General features: G+C 42.6%; 1 protein-coding gene across 2 annotated transcripts in view; it reads left to right on the top strand.

Annotated features, from left to right (window-relative positions):
• The window catches only part of polr3b (polymerase (RNA) III (DNA directed) polypeptide B), a 95,710-nt gene that overhangs the window by 5,932 nt on the left and 69,271 nt on the right, over positions 1–20,507 (top strand). For both annotated transcript variants that reach the window (XM_043709862.2, XM_087997074.1), the window contains exons 5-10: positions 262–337; positions 1,205–1,305; positions 1,394–1,485; positions 5,445–5,562; positions 7,224–7,332; positions 18,106–18,228. In XM_043709862.2, the coding sequence (XP_043565797.1) occupies positions 262–337; positions 1,205–1,305; positions 1,394–1,485; positions 5,445–5,562; positions 7,224–7,332; positions 18,106–18,228 (619 nt within the window). The remainder of the gene's footprint in view (positions 1–261; positions 338–1,204; positions 1,306–1,393; positions 1,486–5,444; positions 5,563–7,223; positions 7,333–18,105; positions 18,229–20,507) is intronic.

Consider the following 20,507-nt stretch of genomic DNA (forward strand, 5'->3'; position numbering starts at 1 on the left):
AAGCACTTTGAGTACATGTCTTAATTACTCCTTGAAATGTCGTTGTCAGGACTGGAACAGTCAGTTTGTGTTCTATGAGCTCCTATATCTGTAATTATATAACTTGTTCAGATAATCTGCGGTGGACACACAATAAGTCCTATTGTTGTCAAAATGGGGCCATAAGACCGTTTGCATCCACCTGGGATGACAGAATAGGCTTGTCACAAGTTTAGCTTCATTACTGGTATGCTTCTTTGAATAAGGATTTGTTTGTTGCAGATACCTGAATATTTATGTTGGAGTGCCAGATGTTGAAGAAAGTTTCAACGTAACCAGACCTGTTGCTCCACATGAGGTACCCTCCAAAATTCTTCTCAATGAGAGTGTTGTGATTTCTTATTGCTTATAATGTAGGAACTCTTGTGGTGTAGTGGATAGCATTCCTACCTCTGGATTAGCAGCTCTGTGTTCAAGTCCCACTCCAGGACGTGATGGCTCGGAAAGGAGCTTTCATGAAGTTGTTCAACAGGCTGATTATCAGCCTTGAATCCTATTACTGCTTCCCAACTGTTCTTCAAAGGGGGAAAAGAAGTTTGTGTGTGAAGACCTATATAGCCCAAGTTCAATCAAAATCTTGCTCTAAATCCTACTGTATTGAGAATTTTAATGAAATCTGTATCAATTAAATCATCCTGTTACCTCTCAGGTGGTCAACTGTAGTTTTTTTTAAGGAGTCTTTGACTGAGATCTTATTTGGTTCACTGAGACTTCTTCTGTCAATAAGTATTTTCCTTGAGCAGTTCCCATTGACAAATGTCTGCTGTCACCTTTCCTGAGCATTGTGTTGGGCTTTTTTTGCATTCTCTGTAAATCCCAATGTTTGAAAGCACTAAAATGCAGTCATCTTTTCAATGCGGATTGTTTATTTGGGTGCTTGGTCCGATTAGTTAATATATTCCCAAGTTATCTTCCATTGGCTTAGCCACAGGAGATGTTCTGTTAATCAACTGGCACTGATTTTGACAGTTTGTTTTGATTAACCATTCTGTTCTGTTCAGTTCAGCAGTATCATTGCAATTAACAAGTGTTAATATAACGAACAATTATCACACAAATCTGTTTCTACACTTCAAGTATTACTTTGATTTGTAGCCAGTTGTTAACTGTTTTCTTAAAACAAATAAATGAGTAATTGATGAGTATATGTAATTTCTATGTTTAGTGTCGCCTGAGAGATATGACTTACTCCGCCCCAATTACAGTGGACATTGAATACACTAGAGGAAGCCAGCGAATAATACGCAATGCGTTACCCATTGGCAGGTAATAAGCAAGTCAATTTAAAGCTTTATCTGTTTTGGATTTTTTTCTTTATTGTCTTGTGCTAATATTTAATCTTTTTCACTCCCAGAATGCCTATAATGTTGCGCAGCTCTAACTGTGTGCTTACTGGGAAGACCCCTGCAGAATTTGCAAAACTAAATGAATGTCCTCTGGACCCAGGTAATTAGTGATGACCTGTATAACTGGACCTTTCATTTGAGATTCTGAAACTCTGAATCCCATTCATTTATAATAGGTTCCTACGATTGTAGAAGAAATAGAAGTGATTGAAAAATATGAATTTCTTAGAGATTGACAGGCTAGAGGCTAAGAAAATATTTCCTTTCACTGGGAAATCTAGAGCACAAGACTGCAATCTCAGAATGAGGGGTCAACTATTTGAGGATGAGCTGAGAAAGTCTCATTTAATGGACTGTGAACTTTGGGAACACTCTCTACCTTAGTTGTGGGTGCTGTTGTTGCTTATGTTCAGGACAGAGGGCAATAGGTTTTTCGGCGCTCAAAGTTTGTGAGAAGATTTGTAGCTCGGGTGCTCATTATGTTCTGTTTCCCGAGGTGGGAATTTGTGTTGCAGGCGTTTCGTCCCCTGTCTAGGTGACATCCTCGGTGCTTGGGAGCCTCCTGTGAAGCGCTTCTGTGTTGTTTTCTCCGGCATTTATAGTGGTTTGTCTCTGCCACTTCCGGTTGTCAGTTCCAGCTGTCCGCGCTCTGGTTTGGGCTCTCAGGGAAGAGGGGACTGTGTGGCAAAGAGGAGTTAAGGTAGAAGATGAACCATGTTTGGGTTACTGCTGCCTGCCTGTCAGTTCAGTACAAAGGTACTTGGCTTCATATTGAGTCATTATGTAGAAGGTGAAGGATGTTTTGAGGATCTCTTGTAAACTGGAGTACTGTATTCAACACTTGAACATCACATTTTGAGAATATTAAGGCTTTGGAGATAATGAATGGAAATTTACCAAGGATGAAGGTTTCAATTATTTTCCTTCCAGCAGAGAAAGTTAAGAGATTTTATAGAGATGTTCAGAATCATGAACAAATAAGGAGGTTTCCTTTATGCTGCAAGTAGTTATAATCTGAAATGCCATGCTTGAAGAGCTGGTGAAAATAGATTCATTAAGATCATAAAATGTTGGAAGGTAACTCCGAGGTAAGCCATTGGTCCGCTGAGGCTGCGCTGCCATTCAATGAAATCACAGCTGATCTGAAAATCCTCAACTCCATCTCGTGCCTTTTACCATTTACCTCTGTTTCCCTTTCTGATTAAAAATGTTTCCATCCCAGACCTCAATATGCATAATGACTCAGTCTCTGCAACCCTCTGTGGTAAAGAATTCCACAGATTTACCACTCTCCGATGAAATTCCTCTTTATTTTAACAGGGTGACGCCTTATTCTGGGATTACTATATTCTCTGGTCCTCCAATTCCCAACATTGAGGAAACATCTACCCTATCAACCCCATGAGAATCTTGTATGTTTCAATAAGATTTCCTCTCCAAGCTTGTCTAAACCACAACAAGTACGGGTCCAATCTATTTAACCTTTCCTCATAAGAATATCCCTCCATATCTGGGATCAACCTCCTGAGCCTTCTCTGGGTTGCCTCCTTCATTAGCAACCTTCAGAATGGACTTTGATATACACTTGGATGTTTTGCAGGGCAATTGGAAACAGCAAAGGCAACTAAAGATGGGCAATAAATGCTGGCTAGTGATGCTCATGTCCCATGAGTGAATTTATTAAAAAAAGCTAACTAATTAGCTCTAACAAAAGTCTGAGACTGGCACAAGTTCAAGTGGCCAACGATGTGGGTGGCACAGTGGTTAGCACTGCTGCCTCACAGCGCCAGAGACCCAGGTTCAATTCCTGCCTCAGGAGACTGACTGTGTGGGGTTTGCACATTCTCCCCGTGTCTGCGTGGGTTTCCTCCGGGTGCTCCGGTTTCCTCCCACAGTCACAAAGATGTGCAGGTCAGGTGAATTGGCCATGCTAAATTGCCCGTAGTGTTAGGTAAAGGGGTAAATGTAGGGGAATGGGTGGGTTGCGCTTCGGCGGGTCGGTGTGGACTTGTTGGGCCGAAGATCCTGTTTCCACACTGTAAATAATCTAATCTAATCTATAACAGTTACTCCTTTGGGTCCTTGTCATACTGTAAGTAACTGCTTAATCCCAGAAATCTGAAATTCAAACATTTATCTGTGTTTGTGTTTTTTTTTACAAAGTAGTAGCTGTTAATTACTATCCAATTGAATCAGGCCAAAATATATAAACAACAATAACTTGTGTTTCTTCAATGCCCTTTACCTGGAAAATGTCTTGAGGCTTTTACAGAGATGAGAAAAATGGACCAAAACCAAAAAAGGTGATGTTAGTAGTGGTGATCAAATACTATGACTGGTGAATTTTCAGGAGGACAGGGAGTCTGAGAAGGTTAGAGATTGTAGTTTGAAAAATGATGGACTTGGGGAGAGAAATATTAAGTCAGCAATGAGCTAGATTTAGTCTGAGTAAGCGGGAAGCCATTCAGGACTGAGATAAGAAAGAATTTCTTTACTCCATTGTGAACCTGTGGAATTTTCCCTCTGGAAGCTGTTGGGGTCAGTTAATTAGATATGTTCAAGAGGGAGCTGGATGTGGCCCTTGCAATGGAGAGAAAGTGGGAATGGGTCACTGAAATTGTATGATCAGCCTGATCATGTCAAATGGTGATGCAGGCTCGAAGGGTCAAATGGTCTACTGCTGCACCTATTTTCTATGTTTCTGTGACTAACAACGTACTGAAGATCTAAAGGAAAACAGATTATATGTAGAGATGAGTGTCCTGAAAGTGAAGAGGAACTGAAGAGGGTTTTGATAAATGTGACTGAAGTTAAATTTGTGAATAAATTATTTGCTTTTGCTACCTCAAAAATACTAATCAACAGAAAATCATCGCTTGCTTTGACACATTTTTCAGAACCATGCAGAAATTTCATGTAATTGTGAAACTAATCACGGATATTAAAGGTGTTAGTGAACTAAATCAATGAATTATTTTCATTTGTTTAGGCCAAGATGGCAAACAAGGTTCCAGCAGTAGAATGAGCGGTCGTCAGTCTGCTTTTGGTGCTGTTGGTCTGTAAACTGAGAGAATTCCCTGTTCTTAAAGACGGCAATAGTTAAAGGTTGTGACTTGGCTGTTTCTTGTGGACTGAAATGGGGAAAAACTGTCTTTTTAAAAAAAACCATCCAAGGATTTTTTTTTTAAAAAAGCAAGTTACCTGATGCATTGCAAAGTGCTGTTTGCACAGCTGTTGTGTAAGAAGTTGAAACCTTGTTTCAGATGAGCTGAATCCAAGGGGGTGTATATGAATGGAGCTTTGAGTGGCAACAAAAAAGCTGATTGGTCTGCGGATGAGTGACCAGTTATTGATGATCAAGGCCTTCTACCCTGTCAACAACTGTTATTGACTCCCGGCCAACTGAACAACTTAGGGGTGTGAATGTTTGAGGGAGACACTGTCAAACCTCTGAAGAGAAGGAACTGCTTTGGCTGTGCAGTAAAAAGCCCCACAAGCCTGAAGGAAGCTAGTTTAATTTCCCTTGTCAGCTATGACCTTTGATAGGTCAAAGAGCTTCATAAGTGTGAATCAGTCACTCTCTGTCTCAAGCAAACAAGTGAAGGAAGATTGAGAGGTAGTATTCAAATCAGCACAAGAATCATCTTGGCAAACTCTTTGAACAGGGATCACTGAACTTCCCCAGTCTTTCCCTCCACCCATTCTTCTTTTCTGTCTATCTGTCTGGGAACTTAGAATTTTAAAACTAGCAGTTATATGTTGACAATTCATTGTCTGTAGTTAGATTGTAATTTTTTTATAATAAACAGTAACCCTTGTTAGGTGTAAAAAGCTGACCAGGATCTAAAAGATGGGTAAATTAGAGAATTATGCAAAGTTTGTAAAATCTTTAAACTTTATGATGATTCCGAGCATGCTATCCCAGTGAGGTGTGACAGTAGATACTGAATACACTGATAAATGAAGAAAGGAATATATCGGTTTGGAGATAATTGGTACCTTTATTAGAATAATTTCCCATGCAGTATAACATTGTAGTTAAACCTTTGTCTCTTGTAGGTGGCTATTTCATTGTTAAAGGTGTTGAAAAAGTAATTCTTATCCAGGAACAACTTTCAAAAAACAGAATAATTGTGGATGCAGACAGAAAAGGAACTGTTGGTGCCTCTGTGACCAGGTACAGCAAAATGAATGAAATTATTAACATAGAATTCAGAGCCACATTCACAGGTGAATGCTGACTAAATCTGGAGTCTTTGAAGCATGGGATTTTGACAATTTACAGTATTCCAGAATTAATTTGTTAGAAATGTTGATGCTTACGTTTAAGCACACTTAAGTAGTGTGCACTGTTAGAACTATGGATACCGTATATTTACCTAATCCTTTTCTAACATAGTCAAGCCATTCTTGTTTTGGATTTAAAACTTCAACCATGCACAATTTCTACAATAGTTCACAACATTTATAAGTGCAAGCTTATTTAATGTGAAATAGTAAAACTGAATTAAAACTGAAGACTGCATATAAACTGAATTGAGGACAGCTTTGCAGCACAATGTAAATATTCTTTCAAATTACTTATTCCATCTTACATAATATATTATCACTATTAACCTGCCTGATTGGTTTTGTAGTTCCATCCATAGATAAAAACTTCTTTAAAATAAGTAAAATATCGATCAAGGAAAATGAGACCATCTAACCCAGCAGTGAAACTGATTAAAAATAAAAAGAATTTGTGTTTTTGATCAAACCTGAACTATTTCCTCATTTTCCTTTCACCCATATCCTAAGTTGTTTTCTTTTTATATGTGCAAAGGGAGTTGTATGTGTGAGTTAGAATTTTGACTAGTAGAGGTATGTGTTGATGGGTCATAAACGTTTAGCTGCAACAAAACCCTATTTGTAATAAGTAGTAGTGTCTGTTTATGCATAAACCTGGGTATAAAAGACAGTTAAAATGGGGAATTTTGTGTACTTTGTAAAAACCTTTTAACATTTGTAGTGATTCTGGGAATAGTTGGATTTGATTTCCAATGTGCTAAAGTAGTGAGGTTAACAGGTGGGAATGTGGAATCTTGAACACAAACAGATCAGCTCTGATTTTATTGAATGGCGGAGCGGGTCTGAAAAGCAGATGGTCGACTTCTCCCACATTGTATAGCAGGAGTGCGACAAGATGTATTTTGGGGTCGAGTAAGTGGGAGGTTTATTTTGTGTCTTGCGATGTACAATTCTGACCCAGGAATGTTTGATCCTTAATGCTGATTTCCCAAACAGAAAGCAGTTCATTTCCTTTGTCGCCACAATAATATAAAATGCAGATATCGCCAAGGTTTGATGTTCATCATGCATGTTTTGAGATGCTTTTATCTTTGTTGAGGATTTTGGGCACTCAGTGTGGGTTTGGTTGTTCTAAATGCAATAAACTCCAGTTTGAACATAATTGAGGGAAAACATCTTTAAGATGAAATAGATTTTGGGCTTATTTCAAATAAAGCCAGAATTGAGTCAAATGATTACATTTGGGAGTCTTGTGCCTTTTTAGTGCAAATGCATATTTTTTAATCATTGATTATGCACAATGGAACGTGTGGACTGTTTAAAAGAACAACTGTCTTGAGTAGATACTTTTACCTTGTCGAGGCACTTTAAGAGTGATGGACTCTCAGCTGACGTTTTTCACCTCGTATGTCAGAATACTGATCTATAGATGAAAATGTTAAAACCAATTGTTGACCATCCAAGTAAAGTTCGTTATTGTACAGCCTTCATCTTCTCTGCTAGCTTATATAACACCTAACAATTAGTAACCGAACTCTACTCAATTTGCAGCTCTACTCATGAGAAGAAAAGTAGAACAAACCTGGTTGTGAAGCAAGGGAGGTACTACCTGAGACACAATACTCTGTCAGAGGACATCCCGATTGCAATAATATTCAAGGTAATGATTTAAAAGTTTGCTCTGCTATCACTATATGTGGTCATTTGAAATCGTACATTTTTGTATTTAGTGAAAGTAAGTAAATGTAAATTGGGTTCTTCGCAAAGAACTCTGTGTTTGGAAATAAATAGCTTGAGTTTGAATTCGCACATGTGGATCAATTCATTCTACAGCAACCGGTTTTCTATATATTTGATCTTTAGATCCTGACCTCATTAAACTTCTACCTTAACTAAATGATTTTCTGGGAGCTGTATTTCTGGTTGATTGAATGGACGTTGGAGGAGCGATTTGAACGTTATCTGCTCAAATTTGTTGGATTTAAGTGAAAATAAGCTATTAATACACAATGGGTCACTTGTAAGAAGATGTCAGTGTTGGACTGGGGTGTACAAAGTTAAAAATCACACAACACCAGGTTATAGTCCAACAGGTTTATTGGGAAGCACTAGCTTTTGGAGCACTGCTCTTTCATCAGGTGGAGGTGGAGTATAAGATCATAAGACACAGAATTTATAGTAAAAGTTTACAGTGTGATGTAACTGAAATTATATATTGTAAAAGACCTGGATTGTTTGTTGAGTCGCTTGTCTTTTAGAATTAAAATGTTGGTTTCAGTTCTTTCATATGTAAATCGCAGAACGTTTAAAAGTTACATTCTCAAGTGAACTTTAACAATTGGTGTGCTGCCTGAACTGCTGTGCTCTTCCAGCACCACTGATTCAAAATCTGGTTTCCAGCATCAGCAGTCATTGTTTTTATCGAGTTGATTTTAACCCTACTGCGAATCCTCTTGCAAGGATGCCTGCCTTGAAGAAGTTTTCCTCCTCTCTCTACAAGAATCTCTCAGGGAGTCTCTCTCCCACTGCAACTCCCAGGTCATTTCCTCTGCCCTGAAGCTCTTCAACCATGTCCTGAAACAAACCCGCTACTACAGCCACATTTGCTTCCTCAATGCCTGCCTCCGTAACCAACTCATCCCACACGGACTCCAGACCACCTTTAAACCAGCAGAGTTTGGACCCGAACAGGACAAACAGCACAGACTACAGATTCAAAAACACCAGCAACAGTTCTCCTTCAAGATCCTCCGCTCCATGCTTGCAGCAATGCGCCGGCACCTAACCTCTCTACAGTCAGCCCTGCCTCAGCTGAGGGCCACACTCTCTCAGAATTGCAAAGGACCCACTCTGTACTACGTCCTCAGGAGAATTCATACTCTCAACAAACAGTATTTCAACTCCATCTCAAACATCAAAAACTGTTACAACAAACTTTTATCTAACCACCTCCATAACCAGCGCTCCTCAAACATTCCAGAAGATTCCCCCGTCCTCTGGAACTACATGGACTCCATTAGCCATGCAGCTGCCACCCCCACGTTGATTAATGATGTCACTTCCGCCCCCACAACCACTTCTGCCCCTCACAATTTCTCATACATCACACGTGACATCACTTCCACCCCTCACATCATCGCTGATGTCACACGCTCAGTGACTTCCGCCACCCCTACTGCCGTGTCTGCCACCACTTCCGCCTCCACCAATGCCACTCGCCTGCATTCTGCTGACGCGCCCCCCCCACATATCCCACTGTCACCATTCCTGGCCCCCAGAACCCTGAGGGGAACACCACCCCGCTCATGACTCCACCCCCATTTCCCCCACCATCACACCAACTCCAGTTACTGGCTCCGCCCCCACTCCCAGCTCCACACCCACACCAGACCCCAGCTCCCAGACCTGCCGGGTTTTCCCCATCCCTCCAGACGAATGATCTGTCCTCAGCAAAGGACTCCCCTTCATCTCCCTCCGTCCAGGCATCAATGAATTTAATACACGCCATGACGTCGAACACTTCTTCCGTCGCCTCCGACTCCGAGCTTACTTTCGTAATCAGGACTCCCGCCCACCTTCCGAGGACCCCTTCGCCCACCTCCAACACACTGCATCCACCTGGACACCACGCGCTGGCCTATCACCTGCCCTCGATCTCTTCATTTCCAACTGCCGCCAGGACATTAACCGCCTCAACCTGTCTACCCCCCTCCCCCACTCCAACCTCTCACCCTCACAACGCGCAGCCCTCCAATCTCTCTGCTCCAATCCCAACCTCACCATCAAGCCAGCAGATAAAGGGGGCGCAGTGGTACTCTGGCGCACTGACCTCTAACCGCTGAAGCCAAACGCCAACTCGAGGACACCTCTTCCTACTGCCCCCTCGACCATGACCCCACCCTCCATCATCAAACCATCATCTCCCAGACCATACAGAACCTCATAGTCCGGGAACCCCGCACTGCCCGGTTCTACCTCCTTCCCAAGATCCACAAGCCTGACCACCCTGGCCGACCCATTGTCTCAGCATGCTCCTGCCCACTGAACTCATCTCTACCTACCTCAACACTGTCCTAGCCACTCTAGTCCGGGTACTCCCCACATACGTTTGAGACACCACCCACGCCCTCCACCTCCTCCAAGACTTCCGTTTCCCCCAACGCCTCATCTTCACCATGGATATCCAATCCCTCTACAACTCCAGGGCCTCCAAGCCCTCCGTTTTTTCCTCTCCCGACGTCCCCAACAGTACCCCTCCACCGACACACTCATTCATTTGGTCGAACTGGTCCTCACCCGTAACAATTTCTCCTTCGAATCCTCCCACTTCCTCCAGACTAAAGGGGTAGCCAGGGGAAAACGTATGGACCCCAGCTATGCCTGTCTCTTTGTTGGCTACATAGAACAGTCGATCTTCCGTAATTACACCGGCACCACTCCCCACCTCTTCCTCCGCTACATTGATGACTGCATTGGCGCCACCTCGTGCTCCCGCGAGGAGGTTGAGCAATTCATCAACTTCACCAACACATTCCACCCTGACCTTAAATTTACCTGGACCATCTCTGACACCTCCCTCCCCTTCCTGGACCTCTCCATCTCCATTAATGACGACCGACTTGACACTGACATTTTTTACAAACCCACCGACTCCCACAGCTACCTGGATTACACCTCTTCCCACCCTACCTCTTGCAAAAATGCCATCCCATACTCCCAATTCCTCCGCCTCCGCCGTATCTGCTCCCAGGAGGACCAGTTCTACCACAGAACACACCATATGGCCTCCTTTAGAGACCGCAATTTCCCTTCCCACGTGGTTAAAGATGCCCTCCAACGCATCTCGTCTACATCCCGCACCTCCACCCTCAGACCCCACCCCTCCAACCGTAACAAGGACAGAACGCCCCTGGTGCTCACCTTCCACCCTACCAACCTTTGCATAAACCAAATCATCTGCCGACATTTCCGCCACCTCCAAAAAGACCCCACCACCAGGGATATATTTCCCTCCCCACCCCTTTCCACCTTTCGCAAAGACCGTTCCCTCCGTGACTACCCGGTCAGGTCCACGGCCCCCTACAACCCACCCTCCCATCCTGGCACCTTACCCTGCCACCGCAGGAACTGCAAAACCTGCGCCCACACCTCCTCCCTCACCTCCATCCAAGGCCCTAAAGGAGCCATCCACATCCATCAAAGTTTTACCTGCACATCTACTAATATCATTTATTGCATCCGTTGCTCCCGATGCGATCTCCTCTACATTGGGGAGACTGGACGCCTCCTAGCAGAGCGCTTTAGGGAACATCTCTGGGACACCGGCACCAATCGACCACACCGCCCCGTGGCCCAATATTTCAACTCCCCCTCCCACTCTGCCGAGGACATGGAGGTGCTGGGCCTCCTTCACCGCCGCTCCATCACCACCAGACGCCTGGAGGAAGAACGCCACATCTTCCGCTTCGGAACACTTCAACCCCAGGGCATCAATGTGGACTTCAACAGTTTTCTCATTTCCCCTTCCCCCACCTCACCCTAGTTCCAAACTTTCCAGCTCAGCACTGTCCCCATGACTTGTCCTACCTGCCTATCTTCTTTTCCACCTATCCACTCCACCCTCCTCCCTGACCTATCACCTTCATCCCTTCCCCCACTCACCTATTGTACTCAATGCTACTTTCTCCCCACCCCCACCCTCCTCTCACTTATCTCTCCACCCTTCAGGCTCTCTGCCTTTATTCCTGATGAAGGACTTTTGCCCGAAACGTCGATTTTACTGCTCCTCGGATGCTGCCTGAACTGCTGTGCTCTTCCAGCACCACTAATCCAAAATCTGGTTTCCAGCATCTGCAGTCATTGTTTTTACCTACCGTCATGTTAACCCAGATAATGCATTTAAAGTGAGCGCTGCTCTGTGTGAGACTGGTCAGGCTGATTCCAATCTAAAAAATGGATTTACAGAATCTTGCATGGATTCATGCAGTTTTTGAGCAAAATAAAATGCAATTCTGCAAGTACAAATTCACCCCACAAACTTGTGTGTGGGGTGCAATAGGGTCACCTATAGTGTGACATGAACCCAAGGTCCCGGTTGAGGCCATTCCCATGCGTACCAAACTTGGTCAGCAGCCTCAGCTCGGCCACTTTGTGTTGTTGCTTGTCCTGAAGCCCGCCTTGGTGGACGGTCACCCGAAGGTCCGAGGTTGAATGTCCTGGAACGCTGAAGTGCCCTCCCACTGAGAGGGAGCACTCTTGATTGTTGAGCGGTGTCCATTCATCCGTTGCCATAGCCTCTGCTTGGTCTCGCCAAAGTACCATGCCTCAGGGCATCCTTGTCTGCCACGTATGCGATAGGCAACGTTGGTTGAGTTGCATGAGTACCTGCCACGTACATGATGGAACAGGCTATGGGGCTAAACGATGCTCCACTCTAATTATGATGAGAAGGTGCCAAGTTTGTGATGAATGATGAAGGGAGCTTGGCAAAACTGCTTTTCTCTTTCTAGGTACGGACTAATATGCTGTGTCTTTCCCACAGTTCTCTGTTTTCATTTGTTTGAAACACTCAGTTGAAGTGTGCTGGAGTAGAGATTTAAGAGTTCGGGTTGGAAATAATGCTGTGGCTCATGTGTTCACTCCATCAAAAAGTGTGCAAGTATATGAGCAATTATGCAGCAAGTGAATATGTAGCTTTATACCTGCCCACCTCCAAGACTTCAGAACTTCAGTTTGGGGGAAGCCATTCAGACTTGTGAGCCTGTTCCATCATTCGCTGAAAATGTGACTGACCTGTGGCTTGACTCCATTCACAGGGAGGCAATGACCTGTGATATTATCATTCAACTGTTAATCTGGAGACTCCGGTAATGTTTTGAATGTAGGTTTGCTCGCTGAGCTGAAAGGTTCATTTCCAGACTGAGGTAATGTTCTGGGGACCTGGGTTCAAGTCCTGCCATGGTAGATGGAATTAAAAGTCTAGTGATGGTAATTTAATTGTCAGGAAAAACTACGGTCTTTAGAGAAGGAAACTGCCATCCTTAACTAGCCTGGCCTACATGTGACTCTAAATGCACAGCAATGTGGTTGACTCTCAACTGCCTCCTGGGCAATTAGAGATGAGTAATGAATGTTGGACCAGCCAGTGACATCCACATCCTGTCAATGAATAAAAAAAACTGCCTTAAACTAATGTCCTGTTCTACTTTGTCTAGTAAAAACACACTTGACAAATCTACTGGATTTTTTTTTTCAAGGATGTAACCACCAGAGTTTATTAAAGGCAGCCTGTAGTTTACTTGAACCTCTGGCTTTTGATCAGATCCCACATAAGAGATTAGCCTGGGATTTAGGGTAATGTAATGACAGGAATGAAGAATTGATTGGCAGATAGACAACAAAGAGTGGGGGGAGAAAAGATCCTTTTTTAATTGGCAGCCACTGACTCGTGGGGTACTGCCAGGATCAGTGCTTGGACCCCAGCTATTCACAATATGTATTAATCCTTTAGATGAGGGAACTAAATATAATATAATATTTCCCAAGTTTGCAGGTGACTCAAATCTGGCTGGGTGGGAGGATGAACTGAGGATGTGGAGAAGCTTCAATGTGAATTGAACAAGTTGAGTGAATGGACACCTGCATGGCAGACGAAGTGTAATGTGGACAAATATGAGCTTATCCACTTTGGTAACAAAAACAGAAAAGCAGATGATTATCTGAGTGGCAGTAAGTTTGACCTTGTGTACACCAGTCATTGAAAGTAAGCATGCAGGTGTAGCGGACGCTGAAAACAGCGAATTATGTGTTGGCCTTTATAGGAAGAGAATTCTAATACAGAGGACGGATGTCATGCTGCAGCTGTACAGGGCCTTGGTGAGACCATACCTGGCATACTGTGTGTAGATTTTGTCTCCTTATCTGAAGAAGGCTGTTCTGACTCTGGAGAGAGTGCAATGAAGGTTTACAGATTGAGTCCTGCCATCCCAGGAATATTTACTGAAGAGAGACTGGATTGGTTAGGACTATATTCAGTGGAGTTTAGAATGAGGGGGATTCTAATAAAAACCAAGAAAGTTCTAACTGGTTTGTACAGGAAAAACATAAGAAGGATGTTCTCAATGACTGGGGAGTCCGGAACAATGGTCACAGTCTAAGGACACAGTGTAGGCCATTAAGGACTAAGATGAGAAATTTCTTCACCCAGAGAGTTGGGAGCCTGTGGAATTCTCTACCACAAAGTAGAGGCCAAAATATTGAATGTTTTCATGAAGGGGTTAGGTATAGTTCAGAGGACTAAAGGGATCAAAGGTGTATGGAGAAAGCGGAAAGATCGTCCTGAGTTGGATGATCAGTCATGATTGAACCTGCTCAACATTCAACACAAAGTGTGAAAAAGTCAATTGCTGTTCCTCCCCTCTGTGTTTCCAAATCTATTTATCACAGCTCAATTAATAATTTTAAATCTATCATCTCAAAAAGGAAATTAAATTTAAAAATCAAAAATACAATCAAAAAATACTGCAGATGATGAGAGGTTTAGAATAAATAGAGTGTTGGCGAACCTCAGCAGATGAGGTAGCATCTGTGGAGAAGAAACAGTTAATGTTTTGAGTTCAGAGTGACTTTTCTTCCCTTCTGAGAATTGGACTCAACATTCATTCTTTTTCTTTCTCTTTCCACGGATGCTGCCAGACTTAACGTTGAAAGGCTGATTGCTTCAATGAAGTACTGATTTCTGTACTTGTGAAACCAACAACAGTCTAATTTGGGAACATAACGTTCGATCCTATTGCTTGAGCTATTCAATTCCTTTAACTAGCTTAATAAAATTCTTGTTTGACTTGATTTGAAAAAAATCTTTTATCATGATATGGATGTTTCATTCGGTCAGTTACCAGGAGAGGGCAGTGGTTCCCCATGATATGATGGACCGTGGTGCTGCAAGTGAATATTAACGTCTGTGTGGGAAGACTGTATGGCTCAAAGCAATAGATCATGACGATGTACTGAATTGCCTGTCAAACCCTTCTATTCTTTTGCTTGATGTGCACTTAGAGACTTGAGAAAGTGATTTGCTGTTAGTTTGCTGAACTTCAATTAAAATCATCATCCTCTTGTACAGCACTTTCTTGTGTAGTTCGGTAATCTATGTAACCTGCTTCTCCCACAGTTTGGATAACAATTTATTGCACAGTAAAGCAGGCACAAGTACCATTCGTTCTCTCATGAAGCCTGAAATAAAATAAGTTTAAAAGTAATACGAAGAGTAGGAGATTGCCTTTTCTGGGATCTGGTGAAGCTGAGCTGAGAGCTTTCAATTGAGGGACAAATATTGGCTGGTACTTGGGGAAAACTCCCTACCTTGGCCATTGGATCCACTTAGAGAGAAAGAAAAGGTTTAAGGTCTCAGCTACAAGATGACATCCCTGAGTATGCAGCACTCTCTTACTTCATTTGAATTTGTTTTCTTTTTCCACTATGGAGCGAGGACTTGAGTCCATACACTTCTGACATGGAGCAACAGTGCTAACCAATCAGTCAGAGGTGAACACCTTCAGTGCAGTGTCATGTTCCATCCGTCAGTCAGTGTCTTTTCAGCAGCTTTGCTATTTCTGCCAGCAAAAACCTTTGATAGCCTGTTTAAGTGAAAGCTTTGTTCAGAAAAAATAAAGTTATTGTCGTTATTGAATAGAGTTTGATGTGATCATGTAACTTATGAAAATGTCTGGCATGGCTCCATAGTAATGCAAAGTTCTCTATTCATTCCTAAGAAATTTTGACCTCTGTACACCTGTCTTAGTTACATGAAGTGCGCTCAGTCAGGGTAATCCATCCTTGTTTTGGTGTTAGAAGCCTTGGTGGGACTTTCTCCTCACTTGTATTAATGTGGCAGAGTTCCAGATAAACTAGTACAAAAACGTTTCAGGACCATCTGGATACCACAGTGAGTTGCCCCCACTGACTACCACCGTGCGGGGCCAGCTTCTGTGAAAGCAGCAGGAAACCAGTTTAGCATTTTCTTGTTTTCGTGCTGGCTTTGAAAACATGTTCTTTGTTATTGTTAAACAGCCTGGCACTAGGTGAGAAGTTTTAAAACAGTTCACATTTGGCACTATAGTAAATGGACAACTATCAATTGCACTGCATAAAGTTAAATATTGAAAAAGTAATTAAACTTTTGATCATCACACTGCATAAAATAGATTACTATTTTCTCACGTTCAGACTAGATTTTGAGGTATAGGTCTGTTTTAATTACATTGTAAATAGGAACAGGAGTAGACTACCTGGCCCTTTAAGCCTGCTGTACCATTTAGGCCGATCACGGCTGGTTCTCAGCATTCACTGCACATTTTTGCAGAGTACCCATATCCCTTGATTTTCCCCAAGATTGTTGCAGCACTAAATATATTCAACAATTTGGCATCCATCTCCTCTGGGGGAAGAGAATGTAGCTGGTGGGTGCACAATGGGCCGAATGGCCTCCTTCTGTACCATCAGAATTCTGATTATTTCTACAAGCCATTGTATGGGTAAAGTGCTTCCCTATTTCATTCCAGAGTCATCAAACTATACAATGACAACTTGCATTTATATATGACCTTCACACTAATACATATCCCAAGGCACTTTAATTTTAAAGCTCTCCTTTTTTACAGTCTTGTTCTGAGTTCTCCCAACTGTGGAAAATGTTTCTATCCAATCAAATCATTTTGACATTTCAATTAAATTGTCGCTCAACCTTCTAAACTCAAAAACATAAGATTTCAAGTTTATGCAACCATTTGGCTGATTCCTGTAATGACGGTATTGTCCTTGGAAACATTGAGAAAGTGGGGCTTATGCTTATTAAAGTTTTGAAGAATGAAACAAATAAGACATAAAGAGGGGCTTGATAGGATAGAGTCAGAGGATGATTCTTCTCATGTGGATCCAAAACTAGAGGATGCCTTAAGAATAAGGGGTCTCCCATAGTGAGGCAGAGGAGTTTTTTTTAAACTGTGGGTTGTGAATCTTTGGAATTCCCTTTCTCAGATACCACTGTAAAATGAGTTGCTGAATATATTTCAGACTGAGTTTGATAAATTTTTGATAGTGTTTTTAAAGCTATGGGGAACAGGTCGGAAAGTGTAGTTAAGGTTGCTGTCAGATCAACCAACTTCTTAACTGAATGGCAGAGCAGCTTTATGGGGATGAGTAGCCTACTTGTGTCGATCTCATCTCCTAATTTAAGCCTTTTAGTCCTGATATCAATCTAGTTCATCTGACCACCTTCAAGGTGTATGGAAAGAAAGCAGAAAGGTAGTGTTTAGAGCTGTGATCATATTGAATGATGAGCAGGCTTGAAGGGCTGAATGACCTACTTCCGCTCCTAGTTTTTGTGTTATCTTTCTTCACGTTGTGGCTAAATGAACAATTCGAACCTATTGCTGCTGAAAGTCAGAGCTATTGCACTATGTGGTTGAGAAGAAAAGGCACTGGTTGCTCAGAAATGATTTTCACCTCCTTGCTCATTTAGAGAAAGTGGATGTATGTTAAAATATATTGAGTTTATTCCCTGAATAACTGGAAAATTAGTCAAAATTCAATTTTATTTCTTTTGTACAATTGACAAAAACCCAAATTTAGAAAATGCAGTTTTCCCAATTGCTTGTTTCAGACAGCACAGGAAACATCCTTTTATAAAATTGAGGAACAATGCCAAAAACAGTGTAGTAGATAGTAGTTGTATAGAATCATTGTAACTTCAGCACATAAGGAGACCATTTTTACTTGCGGTTTCTCCCAGATGTTGCATTTTGTTCTGTTACTCAGTAAGCTCCTCATCCTCGTGTTTCTGTCCAACTCCCTTTGAAAATAATTCATGGAATCAGTTTTCACACCCTCTCAAGTCAAGCATTCCAGATTCTGGCAAATCCAAGTGAAAATCTTCTCATCTCCTAATTAGATATTTTGTCAATGATTTGAATCTCTGACCTCTGATTCACTTGCCAGATGGAATAATGTCTTCTTTGTCAAAACTCTCATCATCTTAAGAAAAATCTTCTAAATTATGAGTTTTAAGTTCTGAAGTTGAGTTGAACTCAGTTGCTTACAATTCAATCGCAGTTGATTTGTGCTTTTTGTCCTATTCTTGGGTTTTACAGGACTTTAATTTAATGACCAAAATTGAAACGCAATATCCGAACAGTGAATTTTGAACCTTGTGTAGGATACATATGCTCCTTTATTAATTCGTGGATACCTTTTAAAGGCAATTGGTGCTGAGTCCAGTACAGTTACTTGCCAAAGCCAGATGGCATGGAGTGTAAGAGAAACACCAATCTCTGCTCTGAATTCAAGCCACCAACAATGCTTCATTACCATAAGCAAATGTTACCCTGCCGATGGAAAATGCTAATATTGCTGGTGTCTGTCATTCCTATTGTAGGCAATGGGTGTAGAGAGTGATCAAGAGATTGTACAGATGATTGGTACAGAGGACCCAGTGATGTCTGCCTTTGCTCCAAGCCTGGAAGAGTGTCAGAAAGCTCAGATCTTCACCCAGATGCAGGTGTGCCTTTTATAAATTTCAGCTCTTTCAATGTGGATGTTTAACTGCAGCCTCATGGGCTTGGCTATATAGTCAGCTGTTTAAACACAGTGGGGGTAAAAAGAGACTCCTAGACCTTAATAAAGTCTTAAGGCAAGAATGCCTGGTTTGTGATATTTGCTGTTTAGATATTTTAACAATGATTTAACAAAAGCGAGCAAAACCAAACCTCGAATTGTCTAATAGAACATAGAACATAGAACTAGAACATAGAACAATACAGCACAGAACAGGCCCTTCGGCCCACGATGTTGTGCCGAACTTCTAACCTAGATTAAGTACCCATCCATGTACCTATCCAAATGCCGCTTAAAGGTCGCCAATGATTCCGACTCTACCACACCCACAGGCAGCGCATTCCATGCCCCCACCACTCTCTGGGTAAAGAACCCACCCCTGACATCTCCCCTATACCTTCCACCCTTCACCTTAAATTTATGTCCCCTTGTAACACTCTGTTGTACCCGGGGAAAAAGTTTCTGACTGTCTACTCTATCTATTCCTCTGATCATCTTATAAACCTCTATCAAGTCACCCCTCATCCTTCGCCGTTCCAACGAGAAAAGGCCGAGAACTCTCAACCTATCCTCGTACGACTTCCTCTCCATTCCAGGCAACATCCTGGTAAATCTTCTCTGCACCCTCTCCAAAGCTTCCACATCTTTCCTAAAGTGAGGCGACCAGAACTGCACACAGTACTCCAACTGTGGCCTAACCAAAGTCCTGTACAGCTGCAACATCACTTCACGACTCTTGAATTCAATCCCTCTGCTAATGAACGATAATACTCCATAGGCCTTCTTACAAACTCTATCCACCTGAGTGGCAACCTTCAAAGATCTATGTACATAGACCCCAAGATCCCTCTGTTCCTCCACCTGACTAAGAACCCTACCATTAACCCTGTATTCCGCATTCTTATTTGTTCTTCCAAAATGGACAACCTCACACTTGGCAGGGTTGAACTCCATCTGCCACTCCTCAGCCCAGCTCTGCATCATATCTAAGTCCCTCTGCAGCCGACAACAGCCCTCCTCACTGTCCACAACTCCACCTATCTTCGTATCATCTGCAAATTTACTGACCCACCCTTCGACTCCCTCATCTAAGTCATTAATAAAAATTACAAACAGCAGAGGACCCAGAACTGATCCCTGCGGAACTCCACTTGTAACTGGGCTCCAGGCTGAATATTTACCATCTACCACCACTCTCTGCCTTCGACCGGTTAGCCAGTTTTCTATCCAATTGGCCAAATTTCCCTCTATCCCATGCCTCCTGACTTTCCGCATAAGCCTACCATGGGGAACCTTATCAAATGCCTTACTAAAATCCATGTACACTACATCCACTGCTCTTCCCTCATCCACATGCTTGGTCACCTCCTCGAAGAATTCAATAAGACTTGTAAGGCAAGACCTACCCTTCACAAATCCGTGCTGGCTGTCCCTAATCAAGCAGTGTCTTTCCAGATACTCATAAATCCTATCCCTCAGTACCCTTTCCATTACTTTGCTTACCACAGAAGTAAGACTAACAGGCCTGTAATTCCCGGGGTTATCCCTATTCCCTTTTTTGAACAGGGGCACAACATTCGCTACTCTCCAGTCCCCTGGTACCACCCCCGTTGCCAGTGAAGACGAGAAGATCATTGCCAACGGTACTGCAATTTCCTCTCTTGCTTCCCACATAATCCTAGGATATATCCCGTCAGGCCCGGGGGACTTGTCTATCCTCAAGTTGTTCAAAATGTCCAACACATCTTCCTTCCTAACGGGTATCTCTTCTAGCTTACCAGTCCATTTCACACTCTCCTCTTCTACAATACGGTCCCTCTCGTTCGTAAATACTGAAGAGAAGTACTTGTTCAAGACCTCTCCTATCTCTTCCGACTCAATACACAGTCTCCCACTACTGTCCTTGATCGGACCTACCCTCGTTCTTGTCATTCTCAGGTTTCTCACATACGCATAAAATGCCTTGGGGTTATCCTTGATCCTATCCGCCAACGATTTTTCATGCCCTCTCTTAGCTCTCCTAATCCCTTTCTTCAGGTCCCTTTTGGCTATCCTGTATCCCTCCACTGCTCTGTCTGAATCCTGTTTCCTCAACCTTATGTAAGCCTCCTTCTTCCTCTTTACCAGACATTCAACCTCTCTCGTCAACCAAGGCTCCCTCACATGACCATTTCTTTCCTGCCTGATAGGTACATACATATCATGGACACGTCGTATCTGCTC

The sequence above is a fragment of the Chiloscyllium plagiosum genome, unplaced genomic scaffold (genome assembly GCF_037043375.1).
Source record: "Chiloscyllium plagiosum isolate Xiang-an unplaced genomic scaffold, Cpla_swu_hap1 HiC_scaffold_19, whole genome shotgun sequence".
Classification (NCBI taxonomy): domain Eukaryota; kingdom Metazoa; phylum Chordata; class Chondrichthyes; order Orectolobiformes; family Hemiscylliidae; genus Chiloscyllium; species Chiloscyllium plagiosum.